The sequence below is a fragment of the Mandrillus leucophaeus genome, unplaced genomic scaffold (assembly GCF_000951045.1).
Source record: "Mandrillus leucophaeus isolate KB7577 unplaced genomic scaffold, Mleu.le_1.0 Scaffold682, whole genome shotgun sequence".
Taxonomy (NCBI): domain Eukaryota; kingdom Metazoa; phylum Chordata; class Mammalia; order Primates; family Cercopithecidae; genus Mandrillus; species Mandrillus leucophaeus.
The window spans coordinates 1,743,857-1,761,213 of NW_012107386.1; the positions used below are offsets into that span (position 1 = coordinate 1,743,857).

The window sequence follows — 17,357 nt, forward strand, 5'->3', positions numbered from 1 at the left end:
GTTCCTTGTTCTTCATTTATTGCCCTGAGTTAGTTCTGCCCACTGTTTATCATCCTTTTATCATAATAAACAGTTAGCTCTTTCGGGAAAGAGTACAATATTTCTTAGTCATATGTGTTTGGCATATATACAGTACCACATATAGACCAGAAACTAAATACCTGTGAAATGAATGAAACACAAAGACCAAAAAACATTTCCAGAACTAGAACGTACTTTCTCGAAATCCCTGCATGTCATCTCTTTATCTCACAGCCATTTGTACTGCCACCCTTCTTTGTATGTCTTCTATGACGTCTAATTATGACATTTCTTGCTCAATTAGGAGCATTTACTGCTCCAAGTTGACCCTAGGACAATAATTTGACCTGAATGAGATCAAATTCAATCTTTATTCAATGCCCTTCAAGATCTGACTTATGCCATCAGCAAATCTCATGTCACTCCTCTCCTCTCACTCTGTAACATCCATACGAAATTTCTGTTCCAGAAATGGGTTTTCTGTGTGGAATGCCTTGTTTTTCCCTTTTCCTCCTCTTCATCTTCCATTGGCTGGCTACTCATGCACCAGATTCTAGATAAGATGTTGCTCATTTTGGAAATTATCCCTAGCTTCCCACACCATCTCCAGCCCCAGATTAGATAAATTCTTTCTCCTTAGTGATCTAATAGCTAACAGTTAGATATCAGGAAGACTTGGGTCAAGATCTGAAGCTATTGTTACTAGTAATTTTAGACATTTGCAAACTTTAGCTTATTAAGTCATAGATTTTAGACATTCGCAAACTTTAGCTTATTAAATCATAGATCACTGGGCCCCATCCTCAGAGTCTCTGAATCAGTGGGTCTGGGATGAATCTCAAGAATGTGCTTTTCCAACAGCTTTCTGGGTGACACTGATGATGCTGTTCTGAGGAGCACAGAGATAACTGATGCTTTCGATAATTTATTCATCTACTTTTGTTTGCCCCTGTAAACTTTAGTTTCAGCATCTGCAAAGTGAGGCTAAAAGGAGTGTTTAAAAATTAGTTGAGATAACGTATGTGAAGGGGTTGACATGAATTAGGGCTCAATGACAGTTAATATTGTTTTTGTTTTATCATTGCTTTCATAACACTGTGTTGAATTCCAAACTGAACAGATCGTGCCAAGTAAGCTGAGAACCCCCAAAAGAACAAAGATTGGTTTTATTATTATTGTGTCACAGGTGTCTTATGAAGTGTGTTAATAGTCAGTAAATAAACATACAATGGAGTGAATTCAAATACAAGCATTCAATAAGTATTTAGTGAAACAAATTTAATGCTTCTTGTAGGTAGCCCCTACCTAGAATGTTCCAGATTTCTCCATTTAGCTCACTTTATTCTTGGTATTCTTGGGACTGTTTTGTTGATTATTTCCTAAATTACTTTTTGGTTATGGTGAGTCAGTCCCCAAGCTTTCCTTTCTAAGAAGATTATACAAGCAACAGAAAGAACTTCTTCCTGTAAAGAACTAGAAATGAATAACCACGTGGGCTATTCATTTGTCTCTGTAGTTTCGGTTTCATACTGAATGAAAGCAATTGCATAAAAGTATTCCCTTGCCTTCTGTGCTTGAACATATGTCTTTACTTAACAGTGGATATGGGTTAGAAATTAACATGTGAAGAATTTAACTTTCATTTCTTTGCAAATTTATGAAGCCTCCTCTTTGGAAAAGCCTTTCCTATTTTTACTGTCAGTCTATACCCCTTTGACCTCAGAACCTCGTTTTTGGTATTCATATATTATTAGTTTGGCGAGTATTTTTTTCACCAAGTGCCATGTGGCAAGCACTATTTTTATGGTGGTGATGCGACACTAAAACAAAACCCCTGCTTCACGGAGCCTAAAGCGTAGCATTTATCGACTTGCACTGTAATTGTTTGCTTCTCTGTCTCCTCCCCTGCTAAGTTTCAGCCTCCTGATGGCAGATGCAGTATCTAATTGAACTTTGAGTCTCCCCCTCAATGTCTAGTATATGGTAGACATTCATATCTATGGATAATTATTATTTACATACAGAGACCCTTCATTATACTGGTGTGAGAAATGGAACTGAGCACCAGAGATCATATAATGCTTGTCCTTGAAACAGTTTGGCACGAGCTGTGTATTCTTTGACTTCCAAAGTGTTAGTTTGAATTTTAATTAGGATCAGCCAGTAAAATGTGGGAGATTTTACATAAGAATCCAGATTTCCAGCTTCTCTTGTAAAAGCCCACATTCCTGTATCACACAATGAGCTGAAGCTGTGGCTGGTCCACCTGCTTCTTGAGATGGGGCATGCCTTCTCCATTTCACTACAACCCTTACCATGCCCTATCATTTTGCACATGTCGGGGAGGGGCAGGGGGGTGATGTGTGGTGAAGGGAGAATGAAGTTCTTCCAATTCTTCATAAATTTACTGAAAGTGTGCGTTCATAAGCTTATAGCAACCTAACTCCCAACACTGTAAATAATAACTTACTTTTTTTCCTTCAGTGATGTGGAATGCTAACAAGCATTTGTTTACATTTGAACTATATATCATATTGAGTAAGCAATCTAAATTTTGTCTGTTGTTTTTCTGCATTTTCACAGTAGGTTTCTTGTATTTCTCAAATTAAATAATTGCCAGCTACATTCTACTGTAATGTGTATCCTAGTCCAAAGTAAAAATATATCTAAATCTATCTGGTTTAGAATTCTTTTCCTCCTTTTATGATTACTGAACTAATTCTTTTTATTTGTCTTGGTTTTGTCATTTGAGACTAGAATACTTAAAAACATAAAATTGAATTAAAATTATAGTTTATCCAACTAAATATATTCGTGCTTTGTTTCAGTTATCCTTAAAAAGAAGAGGAAGCAAAGATTTGCCAAAATCTGAAAAAAAGGCTCAACAGACTCCCACAGAGGTATGTGGAAATAAAATTTCAACTAGTACATCAAGTACCTCTAAGTGTATATAATAATAAGCTACATTTATAAATAGATATAATGTCCAGATAAACTTATGGAAAACAAAGTCAAATTTGCTTATCAATTATGTAGTTGTGGATACAGGCAGTATAAATCAGGATATTTACTAATAAAGCCAGCCGTAATATCCCTATTATAATTGCTTTACATTGTAAGCACACAGAAAAATGTCATTCGTACTTTATACGCTGCTGTATTTGAGAACTATACTCATGATGCTAATCTTGTCCTTTTATAATTAATAAGGTCAATAGAAAGGCTGTTCCTATAGTGTCAGGAGAAAGTAAAGAAAGGAATGTTACAGAGGGAAGTCAGAAGGGAGAGAAAGGCTCGTTATATCTTTAGAGACCCCTGGAATGAAGTAATTCTCCATACCAGTGATTGGAGAAGCAAAATAAAGGAGACAAAGGAATAAAAATGAAAGTTGAAAGATGTACTCAACATGGGCTTGTTAAAAACCTTAGAAACACAGCCACAGTAAAGACTAGCTCTGCTTCCAAGGTAAAAAGAGGTACCAATGGTTGTAATGAAGAAGATTTTAAAATGGAAGGGGAAACATTTGGGATAAAAGTGACACTATTGTTAAGGAAAGGGATCCCGATCCAGACCCCAAGAGAAAGGGATCCCGATCCAGACCCCAAGAGAGGGTTTTTAGATCTCACGCAAGAAAGAATTCAGGGCGAGCCCATAGAGTAAAGTGAAAACAAGTTTATTAGGAAAATAAAGGAAGAAAAGAATGGCTACTCCATAGACAGAGCAGCCCCGAGGGCTGCTGCTGGTTACCCATTTTATGGTTATTTCTTGATGATATGCTAAACAAGGGTGGATTATTCATGCCTCCCCTTTTTAGACCATCTAGGGTAACTTCCTGATGTTGTCATGGCATTTGTAAACTGTCATGGCACTGGTGGGATTGTAGCAGTGAAGATGACCAGAGGTCACTCTTGTGGCCATCTTGGTTTTGGTGAGTTTTAGCTGGCTTTTTTACTGGAACACGTTTTATCAGCAAGGTCTTTATGACCTGTATCTTGTGGTGACCTCATATCTCATCCTGTGACTCGGAATCCTTAACCATCTGGGAATGCAACCCAGTAGGTTTCAGCCTCATTTTACCCAACTCCTATTCAAGATGTAGTTGTTCTGGGTCACATGTCTTTGACATTATGACTCTCCAAAAGCACTTGGCTAGATGTTAACCTTTAAACTATGTCCATTGGATTCTATGGTACTGTAGTATACTTTTATGATTACAAGGTTTTTTTCACATTCGATAGATAATTTAACTAAAGTGATTTTAAATATTCAAAATTTGAAAAAGTTCATCTCAGACATTTTTTAAAGCATAACATATTAACTGTATATTATTTTCCTTTTTCCTCTCTGTACCTGCTGTATTCCTGCTCTGTTTTCTCTGGTACTTGCACCAGAATGTGTATAGACCTCAGCACTTTTAGAATCCCAGAGAGTCTCACAGCCAAGACCATGATATCATTTTTCTGTACCTTTCTCTCTGTTCCCTTAGTAAGTCCAAATATACTCTGTCACTACAGCTTTTCCACTCTGTCTTTGCTGTCACTTTATTCAACTCACTCTAAATATTTTGTTGTGAATCATTTCACGTGTTGCCATGAATCTTCTTTCCTACCTTGTTTATGGAGTAGACACTGTATCTACATTTTTCCTATTCTTACACTTTCTGTGTTGAAAGTTTATTTATTCTTTTCAACCATAGTCTCTGATGCAGGAATTCTTAACCGTTTAGTCTTGGCTTTATGGACCTCCACTCGCTATGCATGTGGGCAACTTTCTGCAAAAACATCCACAACTTTAATCAGTTTCTCAGTGAGGCCTGGGACCTTACAAAAGTCAGGATGCCATGCAATCCACCAGTTTGCCCAGTTCGCCCAGTTTTCATGGGCAAAAACTTCTTATTTATATATACTGCAGCATTTGAAGTTTCTGCTATCATTTCCAACACATCTATTTTCAGAGCTTATGACCTGTCACTTTTCAAAAACCCACCCTAGGAGATGGATCAGGCTATCTCCGACGGGATATCTCAATTATAAAATGGTCCATTTTTACAAAATTATAACGCGATTCCAATGTTCAGTCAAAGTTGCAAGCCATTGATCCACATATTTGAATTACTCAAAATATACCATTCTATTGTAATTCTTGTTTATGCATTCATCTCTCCTACTTAGCCAGGGCATTTTTGTAGACAGGACTCATCTTATTCAGCTTTGAATCATCTGTGTCTAGTGATTGGCATTCTGCACATGTTCAATACATGCTTTTAAATATTCCTGTGTCTCCTTTTTCTATGTTAAACCACACAAAATTGCCAACATGCTATTGATCTACAGAAATGGCAATTTCATATGGTCCAAACCGCTATTATTCATTTAGCTTTGTATTTCATTTTGTTAATTTGCTTCCGCATCTTTGATCTCTTCCTCACATGATCCTCCAGCAGCACAGTGACTTTAGTTACAGAGAATTTATATTGCACGGCAATTAAGAACTGTATCTCTAGGGCCAGGTTGCCTAGGTTGAAATCTCTGGCATATACCGACTGTATGAACTTGGGCCCGTTACTTATTCTTTTTGTGCCTCTATTTCCTCATGTATAAAATGGGAATCATAATAGAGAGTTGTTGCACGGAGTAAACGAGTTAATATATATAATCAATTAGAATGCAATTTAGTTTCTAGCAGTGGTTCTTAAAGTCAAAGCCAGGCTTAGCTCATTTATTACTGGCCTTCATCATATCTTTATGTTCCCCTCTTCACATGTAATTTGCATCTTAAATTGAGTGAGTCTTAAAATACACAAAAATAACAAATAACTTGCTTCACACCTCAGAGCATTTTAATTTTTCTTGCCTACTGTTCACTGTGGGAAATAGGAGCAAGTATTTACTGCTCAATTACTGTAGACCAGGCACTTTGCATGCAATCTCCTGTCTTTTTCAATAATTATGTATGATATTTCTATGCCAAGTTTCCAATGCAGCCTACAATAGTTGGGTTACAAGATGAGGATGCAAGCATATTGGCATACAGGGTTGTAAACTCTTGGCATTGCAGAAACTGCGCATTTTGTATCTCGAAAAGATTTATTTTCAAATAAATAAAATAATTACCATGCCCATTAGCCCTTGGTGCAGTTCCTTCCCTCATAATGCCTCTATTACATGCAGTCTTTGTCCAAGTGTTAAAATAATTGTTGTTTTCATTCCTTTGGGCAGGAGAGCTTTCATACACACTCATCAGATATTCTCTTTTTTATTTGCTTAATATAACCCAGTGAAGTGTTATTCTGCTTCAGTTTGTGCCTTGTATCACAACCACTGCTGTTTTGGTTAGACTCAATTTGCAGTATATGCCAACTATACTAGCAAATAAAGGCCTTGCCTTGCAATCAAGGACTTCCACCACACATGCAACCCTAGCTGGCTTCCCAGTCTCATCTACTCTTGCATGTCAAATAAAACCTAGCCTATATAAAAGCATATTTGACATTGTTGGTCATGTTTCTGTTCAAACATTGTTCTAATTATTGGCCTGCATGACCTTAGATTTCCCCTCCCAAACCTTTGACCTGTCTGTCTCCCTTCCTTTTTTTTTTTTTTTTTTTTTTTTAGATGGAGTCTTGCTCTATCATTCCTTCACCCAGGCTGGAGTGCAGTGGTGCAGTCTCAGCTTACTGCAACCTCCACCTCCCGGGTTTAAGCAATTCTCCTGCCTCAGTCTCCCGAGCAGCTGGGACTACAGGTGCATGCCACTATCCCAGCTAATTTTTGTATTTTTAAGAAAGACAGGGTTTCACCATATTGGCCAGGCTGGTCTCGAGCTCCTGACCTCGTGATCCACCCACCTCAGCCTCCCAAAGTGCTGGGATTAGAGACATGAGCCACCGCCTCCAGCCATCTGTCTCCCTTTCTTTTCTTCTCCTCATTGGTTGTGTCTGTGACCATTATGATAGGTTCAACCATCACCTCTACGTATCTCATCCACACGTCCTCACTTCTAGACCTGAGCTCTAAGTGCCAAGATGTAATCTTAGTAATCTAATCATGAGCCTGAGATTCTACATGACTGTTGATGGATGTTTCCACCCCGTGTCCCTCCACCAGAACACCTCACAGACAGCATTCTTAAAACCTTAAACCCATATTCTTCACACAAAACCATTTCCATTTCTCCTTTGTATTTTTCAATTTGGTTAATGACTGGGCTTTGAGGTTGTCCTGAGAATGTCATGAGAATGTATGAGAAGAACTTCTGTAAGTTTCATTCCACTATCCTTTCAGCAGGCAGAACCAATATTATCCATTTCAGACTGATGAGAGTACATCCTATTTTAAAAGTGATTTAAATGGAATGCTCCTCTTTGTTCATTCTCTATCCTTGCTATTGGCCATACAATCCAATGAGACCCCTCAACTTAAAAATTCAGGGTCATCTTTGATTCCTCTGCTGATGTGATCCAAAACATTGTAACATATCCTTGGTCTCATCCTCACTGAATTAGTGGGAGGGTCCCAGCACATAGTATAATATATTGTAGGCAGCTTCTCTCTTCCCTTATGAAATGAGTTCTTCTATCAAAGCTTTCCATGACATACCCTCTTCTCCTCCTCTCTGGATGCTACTAAGGCTCTCTCATCTCTTCTGGTAGTCCTTCTCTTCTTTCTTCTAAACCTCTTCTAGAGGAAAGTGTACAAGACAACAAAAACACATCTTATTTCTTTGCTTTTACCACATTGCTCTATATTATTTTCTTTTATGCTTCTTTTCTAGAGGCAGCATGTGCAGTGGAAGGAATATGAGTTTGGGACTCAGCCAGAATATAGACTGTGCTCTGTCACTTATTAACTTGTGCACTGCAATGTTACTAAATGTCTCCCATCGGTAAAGGGGAGATTGCATCACCTATCTTGAAGGGCTGATATAAGGATTCAATACTATATGGAATGTAATGTTCAGGTTCTGCACACTCAGCAGCTCTCAAACCCTTCATATTCCCATTAGTAGATAGGAAGACAAGAGATCTGTCCCCTGTTCTCCATCTCTTCCATCTCAAAGGCTCTGTGTGGTATTTACTGAGTGTCTCTGGCAGAAGCTCATTATTCTCCTCACCTTCTCACCAGTGGTTGCTCCTTTTTATTTATTTTCATTTTTTTAAATGAAGAAACCAAAGTTCACAGAAGTTACATGATTGGCTCAAAATACATACTTAAAAGATAATTTTGAGAAATTGTCCTTGGGAGAAATGTCCATAGATATAATAACATGCTTCGGTAATATCCCTCAGAGAAAGATTTCCACTAGTCCTTTTGTACTTTTCAGTTTAGTTAATGACTGGGCTCTGAGGCTGTCATAAGAATGTGTGAGAAGAACTTCTATAGTTCCACTATCCTTTCGCCAGGCTGCACCAGCTTTATCCATTTCAGACTGATGGGAGTACATCCTATTTAAAATGTGATCTAGATGGAAAAACTAACAATTTCTCCTTGGATGGACCATTCCAGTGTCAAACTTTCCTGACTTACAGGCCTCTAAAACAATTCTCCTTTGAATAAAAACAGGGGACAGATTATTTTCTAAGTGACACAGAAATCAAGAGCCTGAGCATTAGTTTCAGACAGAACTGGATTCAAATTTCACCTTCGTCCTTTGCTATTCATTAGCTGTGTAACCTTCAAAGAGTTACTGAACATCTTTAAACCAGGAACTTTAATACCTACTCCTAAATTTACTCTGAATATTAAATTAGGTTCATATTTGTAAAACACTTTTCAGCACTTGGCTCAGTGTAAGTGGCAAAAAAGTGGCAGCGAATGCAAAGGAACCACATGCTCCTTGAACAGATTTTATATTTATTACTGCAATAATGAAACAAAACAAAAGAAACACTGCTGAAATGATCACCAAACAGTTGTATGCAGTTACAACATATAATAATCTCTGAATAGTGATGACCACAGTTTGTCTCTTTTCATATTCCTTTTCCTTTTTGCTTCCAGGATGTAACATTGCTCTAATCTTTAATTTGCCAAAGAATTTAAGTGATCTGAAGAAAATAGTCAGTGTCTGCTTCTCTTTGTCTGTCATTAAATCTGTATTGCAAGAAAAAGAAATTATTTTTCCAGGTGTCCTCTTTTGGTTGTTTCCTTGATTTACATAAAAATGATGTCCTATCCTTGTCCCTCTTTTCCCCCAAATGAGGAGGACAATGAAGATCTGAAGTGCCAGCTGCAGTTCGTTAAGGAAGAAGCCGCTTTGATGAGAAAGAAAATGGCCAAGATTGATAAAGAAAAGGACAGATTTGAACACGAGCTTCAGAAGTACAGATCCTTTTATGGGGATCTGGACAGTCCTTTGCCCAAAGGAGAAGCTGGAGGCCCTCCCAGCACCAGGGAGGCCGAGCTCAAGCTACGGCTAAGGCTGGTGGAGGAAGAAGCCAACATCCTGGGCAGGAAAATCGTCGAACTGGAGGTGGAGAACAGAGGCCTGAAGGCGGAACTGGACGACCTTAGGGGTGATGATTTCAACGGCTCGGCCAACCCGCTCATGAGGGAGCAGAGCGAATCCCTGTCAGAGCTGCGGCAGCACCTGCAGCTGGTGGAAGACGAGACGGAGCTGCTGCGGAGGAACGTGGCCGACCTGGAGGAGCAGAACAAGCGCATCACTGCGGAGCTCAACAAGTACAAGTACAAGTCCGGCGGTCACGACAGCGCGCGGCACCACGACAACGCCAAGACCGAGGCCCTGCAGGAGGAGCTGAAGGCAGCGCGCCTGCAGATCAACGAGCTCAGCGGCAAGGTCATGCAGCTGCAGTACGAGAATCGCGTGCTTATGTCCAACATGCAGCGCTACGACCTGGCCTCGCACCTGGGCATCCGGGGCAGTCCCCGCGACAGCGACGCCGAGAGCGACGCAGGCAAGAAGGAGAGCGACGACGACTCGCGGCCGCCGCACCGCAAGCGCGAAGGGCCCATCGGCGGCGAGAGCGACTCGGAGGAGGTGCGCAACATCCGCTGCCTCACGCCCACGCGCTCCTTCTACCCGGCGCCCGGGCCTTGGCCCAAGAGCTTCTCCGATCGGCAGCAGATGAAGGACATCCGGTCGGAGGCCGAGCGCCTGGGCAAGACCATCGACCGGCTCATCGCCGACACGAGCACCATCATCACCGAGGCGCGCATCTACGTGGCCAACGGGGACCTGTTCGGACTCATGGACGAGGAGGACGACGGCAGCCGCATCCGCGAACACGAGCTGCTCTACCGTATCAACGCACAGATGAAGGCCTTCCGCAAGGAGCTGCAGACCTTCATCGACCGCCTCGAGGTGCCCAAGTCTGCGGACGACCGCGGCGCCGAGGAGCCCATTTCCGTGAGTCAGGTACAGTTCTGCCTATTGCGAGCCACGGCGGTGGCCAGGCTGGCCCGCGGAGCCGCGTCCCAGGGGGGCGTCTCGGCGCCCGGACTGCCGCGCCCCGCTTGAGGGAAGCACCCGCCCAGGGCCGCAGTGGGGCCTGAAACCCCCGGCCGGCCCACCCGTTCTTCCACACTGTCCTGCAGGGATGAGGTTTTGTGACTCCATCATGTAGTCACCATTTCTTCCTGTGTTTTGTTTAAAAGGAAAAGTTAACACCATTCATCACCCTCAATTTTTGTGGAAAGAGTAAAGGATTTTGGGATTTTGAGGCACAGTATTATTTTAGAAGGTCAATATTTTTCTGTTACTCTGCTAGCAGATGAACTGCAAGATGGTCCTGAATAGGAATATTTAGCTGCTGATTTGTGGTTTTCGAGTCAAGATCCATATTGAGTTTAGGATTTTAAAAAAATGACTAGACTGGTAGACCGAGGAGGGCGGATCGCTTGAGCTCAGGAGTTTGAGTCCAGCCTGGTCAGCAAGGCGAGATTCGTCTCTCCAAAACACAAAAAATTAGCCGGTTGTGGTGGCATGCACCTGTAATCCAAGCTACTCCGGAGGCTGAAGTGGGAGGATCTCCTGAGCCCAGGCAGGTGGAGACTGCAGTGAGTGGTGATTGCACTAGTGCACTCCAGCCTGGGCAAGAGTGAAACCTTGTCTCAAAAGAAAGAAAAAAGCTAAAACAGAATTGATGGCCGGTCACTGTGGCTCATGCCTGTAATCCCAGAGGCTGAGGAGGGCGGGAGGTCAGGAGTTGGAGACCAGCCTGGCCAACATGGTGAATACTAAAAATACAAAAATATACCCGTGTATACTAAAAATACAAAAATTAGCCTGGTGTGGTGGCGCACTCCTGTAATCCCAGCTACTCGGGAGGCTGAAGCAGGAGAATCGCTTGAACCCGGGAGAGGAAGGTTGCAGTGAGCCAAGATTGCACCACTGCACTCTAGCCTTGGTGACAGAGGGAGACTCTGTCTCAATTAAAAAAAAAAAAAAAATTAATTTAATTAAATAGAACTGATGGATAACTATTGGTAAATGTAGAAACCAGTGGTAAAGGGACATGATTTTGTGTCTGCAGCCCCCTGAAAGGAACAAATGAAAGCCACTTTTTTTTTTTTTACCATAAGTTTAAATAACATGATCATTATTTCCAGAGAAAAATCACTCTCAGTTGTATAGTGGAGAATCTCAGTACTGGGGAAGGAGTCTATACGGTAGCTTGAAGGCAACACTAATTCAGAGAAATAGTAATAACTATTCCAGAACAGGGAAAACCAGCATTTTTCCTCCATCCTGATTTGTAGAGGCACACCGGATGAATTGGACTGAGCTGCTTTGGCCAGGTATGGTGGCCATTTAAAAACCAATGCATTTTATCAGAGTTAACCACATGAAAGATAATTTATGAAACAAAACAGGCAATGCTGTTTCCTCTGGCAAGCCTGGTGTCCTGTATCCATTGGAGAACCCACGGAAGTACAACAGCATGCATGGCTTTTAAGACACGCAAGACATTTAAAAGCCAGTTTATGTACAGAAGCATGATTTTAGACTAACTGCCTGTTGGTACAGCTAGAAAAATTGCAACCCTATCGCTTATTTATCTTGCATGTTGCTCCGCTTTGCTATGAAAAATACTGTTTTATGATAAAACTTGTTGAATTTTGATATGTATTCAGTTATACCCTCAGGGAAAATAATAGAAATTAGAGTGAGAGAAAGTGCTATGTATAAAATTAGGCTTTCAGATTTTATAGATATAGGCTTAAGGGAGGGTGGGGGTTCTTTTGTATCTTAAGTTGAATGAATGCTTAAATTAGTTGATGTGAATTTAAGTTTTAAAGATTATTATTAATTAACTCTTCTCTTTGTCTTTGCATTTACCTTCCCAGATGTTCCAGCCTATCATTTTACTTATTCTCATTCTTGTATTATTTTCATCACTTTCTTACACAACAATATTTAAACTTGTCTTCCTTTTTACACTGTTTTTTGTACTGTAAATTTTTCACCATCTACCATTCATTGTAGTATTTTCAGTTTGTTTATTTTGTTCACCCTTCAAGACAAGAAGTAAAAGAAGTATAATTTCTGTAGTAACCAATGCTATAAAAACACTGAAGACTGCTTATTTCTTTAAAAAGACACAACTCATCTTACCACGACCAAATTCAATAAGAAGCCCAAGCACTAAAATATTTCAGGTAAGAAAGTAAGTGTGACATTTTTCTGTATGAATTGTTTTAATTTTGCTGCTTTTTCATCCTGTTTGTCTCCTCTTGATAAATAATTGGCATATTGAATATAAAAATGGACTACATGTCTCTTAATTATTTCTCAGTAGCTCACTATTATTATTCAAAAGCTGGACGAACATTCACAATTTGGTCACGTTTCCAAAAATTACATACATTTGTAAAGTACCTTTGCCAGGTTACATCAAACTAGCAAGATAATTTTGACATCCAATAAATATCTGAAAAAAAATATGGGAAATAAATGTGACCCTCATGGAAACTAAGTAATGTGTTGCAATGCCAATGTATTTTGTCTACAGAGATATGCTTGGAAGCATGAGATTGGATTAGGTCTTAGTTCATTTAGGAAACAATTATCCCCATCCTACTCTGTTTGACCAGATTCCCACCAAACCTGCCATTCCTGCTTTTACTTGTTATACTTGAATTCATGTATTGCTAATTGAACTTATTACTTGGAGTCCTATTCTCCATAATAGAATGCCTCCAGAGCAGGAAATGCTCTATAAATATGATATATGAATTGTTTTGAATAGGGAAAAAATACAGTCATTCTCTAGAATTTCATTAAAATATAGTCATTTTCTCAAAATCATTCGACCACAATCCAAGACTGGTAGCGTAGTTCTGGCAGGAGGTGCTCTCGAGATATAAACTAACTTCAGTAAACCTGAGCATCCCCCTTTCTCCTCATACCGAAAGTGGCCTGGATAGACTCCGTCTACCTAAAAGACCTATTCTGTCCATCTCATTGATAGTTTATCCAGTGCCACCCAAGAGTCAGCAATCTCCGCACTTGTTGAAGTCACATATTTGTAAATACTCACAGGCTGGTTGATGGATATGAAAATCTGTGGAAAGTCTGCAAAAGAATATGTGGAAAACTTCGTTCTAAAAGTTGCTATTGGTAATGGGCCTTGGAATCTCCAGGAATTTAACTTTCAAGGGACTCTGATTTATTTATCGTCACATCCTCCCACACATCCATTTGAATATTAATTAAACAAACAAACAAAAAACCTTCACAATAGTCTAAAACTTTAGTTTAGAATAACTGCTCTTACTGTCTACAGGGTTTGTTTGGTTTTGGTTTTTGGTTCTGTTTGTTTTTTGATAGGGGGAGGAGAGACTTGGAGTGAGGAGTTGTTAACCAACGGTTGGAATCTGTCAGTATGCACTTCTGGCTTTTCATTTTAGAGATTCAGAGAGCTAGGTAAAACTTCATTACAAAAATGAATGAAATGAGATAAATGCCATGTTTAATCAATTATATATAACTCAGGTGTTTACTTTTTAAAATTTTTCATCTCAGGGATAACAAACACTTTAAAACCTAAAGTTTGTCTGTTAGATCCATGGTAAGTTTCCAGGCCACCATTTCAGGAAATGAAAGTAAATGTTTGAGGGCTGAAATTTAGCTGAAATATTTATTGTCTTTGGAGCCAGTTACACCTGTTAAAAGGCTCTCAGCCACCTACAGAGCATTTGGAAGTGTGTGGAGTGTTGCAGGTTATTACAACGACTGGAAAGCTTGCTGGCATTTAGACGGAAGGGATCAGAACTTCAAGGTCCCTGAAATCCCACATCACAAAGAATTGTCTTGTCCAAATTGCTGATATTATCTTTGCAGATAAATGTGATATGGTATGCACTCACTCACTTCAGAAGCATCATGCATATTCACTACCCTGTGTGACTTTAAGAAACTGGCTTTAGATTTTAGTTTTATCATGTGATGAATCAAAAATGAAATAACTAGATCGTAGTTGTCAATGCTAGCTGCACATCAGAATTTCTGGGAAGTTTTTAATTGGGGACCTACTCCATACTAATTGAAATAAAATGTACGGACCTAGGCATCTGTATTTTTTTAAACGCCCCAGAACCACTACTTTTAGATATTTGAATTGTCTAAAATGCACGTTTGATATAGCCCCAACAAAGCTTACAGTAAACTATGTGATACTAAGATATAGGATCATTAGTTGTCTAGGTTTTAGTAGACTTTAAAATTTCAGCTGCTCAGTGGATGTCTGAATTCTCTCCAGAGCATTTCCACTTAGTTGTACAGCCTTTGCCAGAAGGGATATCACCTCCAGTGATAAAGCAGTTATATTTCTGCACTGGTGGTGGTGCCAGAAAACTTGGCTTGCATTAATACAAGTTCTCAAAAACACAGAATCAAAGGTAAATAGGAATAGTACCCAACAGAAAAGAGAACCAAGGTGAATAGTGTGTGGGCACAGCGTCACACAGCCACTGAGAGACATAGGCACGTGTGCACACTGAGTTCAGGCTCAAGATGATCCCACAGTGATCTAACACGTTATTACAACAAAATCCCTAGGCATTCTCAAGTGGACTGACACCATAAATATATGCAAGGGTGGTGCAAACAGCTCAGTGATAACTTGTGACCTGAATAGGGAAGGAGAGCTGTCTGGGCTAACCAAAACACCAGCCTCAACTGTAGATCTCATTTTAGGAACTGTGGTCATGTTCCTAATGTTGCCCTTCTGACAACAGTGGTATTAATCTTACCTGTGAATTCCTAAAACAGTGATAAGGTTTGACTCTGTGTCCCACTCAAATCTCATCTTGAATTGTAATCCCCATGGGTTGAGGGAGGGACCTGTAATCTCCACATGTAGAGGGAGGCAAGTGATTGGACCATGGGGGTGGTTTCCCCCATGCTGTTCTCATGATAGCAAGTGAGTCCTCACAAGATTTGATGGTTTTATAAATGTTTAGAAGTTCTTCCTTCACTCCTGTCCACTGCCACCTTGTGGAGAAAGTGCCTGCTTCCCCTTCCACCATGATTGCAAGTTTCCTGAGGCCTCCCTAACTATACAGAACTGTGAGTCAAACCTCTTTCCTTTATTAATTACCCAGTCTCAGGGAAGCTCTTTATAGCAGTGTGAAAGTAGACTAATACAGGCAGTGATTTTATAGAATTTCATGAGACTCTTGAACCTCATCCAGATCCTCCATATGTGAAACTCCTGTGAAATATTGGGGAGAGGAAAGTCGGCTGAAGCAGGACTGACTTTACTGCTCACAGATTCTGGGGGCTATAGGATCATTCCAACAGCTCCTCTGAAATTAGTGAATCAACTTTACTGAACAGTTGAATTCCAGGAAGGCTCTTTTCCACTCTGCCCCACTCACTGCATAGACCAGCCTCCCAGTTGTGCCTGTGTGTACACACACAGATCCATCACACTGCGGTGTATAATGAGAAATGCATCCAGGGTCAGGGCATTCAGACCTGCCTCTATCTTAGGGGACATGCTGGGGACCAGTTGGTGGAAGGTGGGGTCAGAAAATTGCCAGCAGGCACGAAGTGACCTTTTTCCTTGCCGTCTTTTCCCTATAACTTAAAGCTGTTCAGCGGGCACCCCGTATCCAGGATGCACCTATCTCTTAAAGCATAGAACATAAACTTGGGACTATAAGTTAACAAAGATGGTGCCCAAAACCTCAGAAAGAGAATCCCCAGCATCATCCCCTTTGATCCTGTTGCTTGCATTATTTTTGTTGTATTAAGCTGTTTCTGAAAGAGGAACAACGAGGCTTCTTCATTCACCAAGAGAGAAAAGACCCTCAATTATTAAGACAAGGCGTTGTCTTTTGTTTGGACCTTTGAAGCGGTGCTATTTAAACATCACACCAAACTAAACTCAACAGAGCAAGCCTTATTCTAGAAAATTCTCTTGTATGCACATTCTTGGCCATAGGAAGAAGTGTCTTCTTGTTAATTTGGCCTAGATCTAAGAAAAAATGGAATTCAGTTGGCTATTTTTAAGCATAAGTAACTAAACTCATAAAACAAAGGAAAATTCAGTCCTGAGCCTGGAATGTGTTTTGGCCTGCATTCTCTAATCTTCAACTTTAGTTTGTGTGGTAGAATGGGATATGCTTATTTAATTAGCTACCAACGACGTTTGGACTGTCAGTTTGGTAGCTCAACCTTAATTCCAAATATTCATGCAGTGTTTGTAACTGCATTCTGATAGAACTACAGTCCAGTTCATCTAGCAGAGTCATACTTTGTGTCAGACACCATAAGTGAATGTAGAGATTGAAGAGAAGGTAGTGGAGAATGTACCAGAAAGTAAGAAAAGTCGATCATTTATTGAACTACTGGGACATGGTACAGTTAAAACATAGTATGCATGAAGACATAACTGCTTAAACCCTAGTTGTAAACCAATTAGGTCTAATGAAAGATAGAAAACTTTCTGCGGTTTTAATTTTGATCTGGTTTTCGATAGGTAAAGTAATGTCATTCACATTTTGATGAAACACATTTCATGGGTAGGTCCTGACATTCTCAGCAGTCTACTTGTAGAATTTCAGATAAAAACTCATACAAAATAGAATGTGTCATGGCCTGGAGATGGCAGAACACCTTTGTAGTTACAGTAATAAATGTGGGAATATCTTAAATGCTTCTAAACTGTACTTTTGTGTTGATCAGTTGAGAGAAGGGAAAGTGGTAGTGGCTGTTTTTCATGTTTGCCATTTTGAAAGTGTGTGCAAATCACAGAATCTCTAAAGGTCCTTTCCATGTAACTTAAATACATTTTCATCCATGTCTTCCCTGCTTAAAGGTGTATTTTCTGTACTCACTGGCAGTTCTAGCCTGTGTCTGTCCTAGTG

At 40.1% G+C, this 17,357-nt stretch overlaps 2 protein-coding genes across 2 annotated transcripts in view; both read left to right on the forward strand.

Annotated features, from left to right (window-relative positions):
• The window catches only part of SOGA3 (SOGA family member 3), a 48,626-nt gene extending 35,888 nt beyond the window's left edge, over positions 1 to 12,738 (forward strand). Inside the window, exons 5-7 of the mRNA XM_012002315.1 lie at positions 2,850 to 2,921; positions 9,223 to 10,398; positions 12,330 to 12,738. Of these exons, the coding sequence (XP_011857705.1) occupies positions 2,850 to 2,921; positions 9,223 to 10,398; positions 12,330 to 12,440 (1,359 nt within the window). The 3' untranslated portion in view covers positions 12,441 to 12,738. The remainder of the gene's footprint in view (positions 1 to 2,849; positions 2,922 to 9,222; positions 10,399 to 12,329) is intronic.
• KIAA0408 (KIAA0408 ortholog) overlaps positions 12,397 to 17,357 on the forward strand; it is a 34,689-nt gene continuing 29,728 nt past the window's right edge. Inside the window, exon 1 of the mRNA XM_012002313.1 lies at positions 12,397 to 12,641. The gene's annotated coding sequence lies outside the window, so the exon portion shown is untranslated. The remainder of the gene's footprint in view (positions 12,642 to 17,357) is intronic.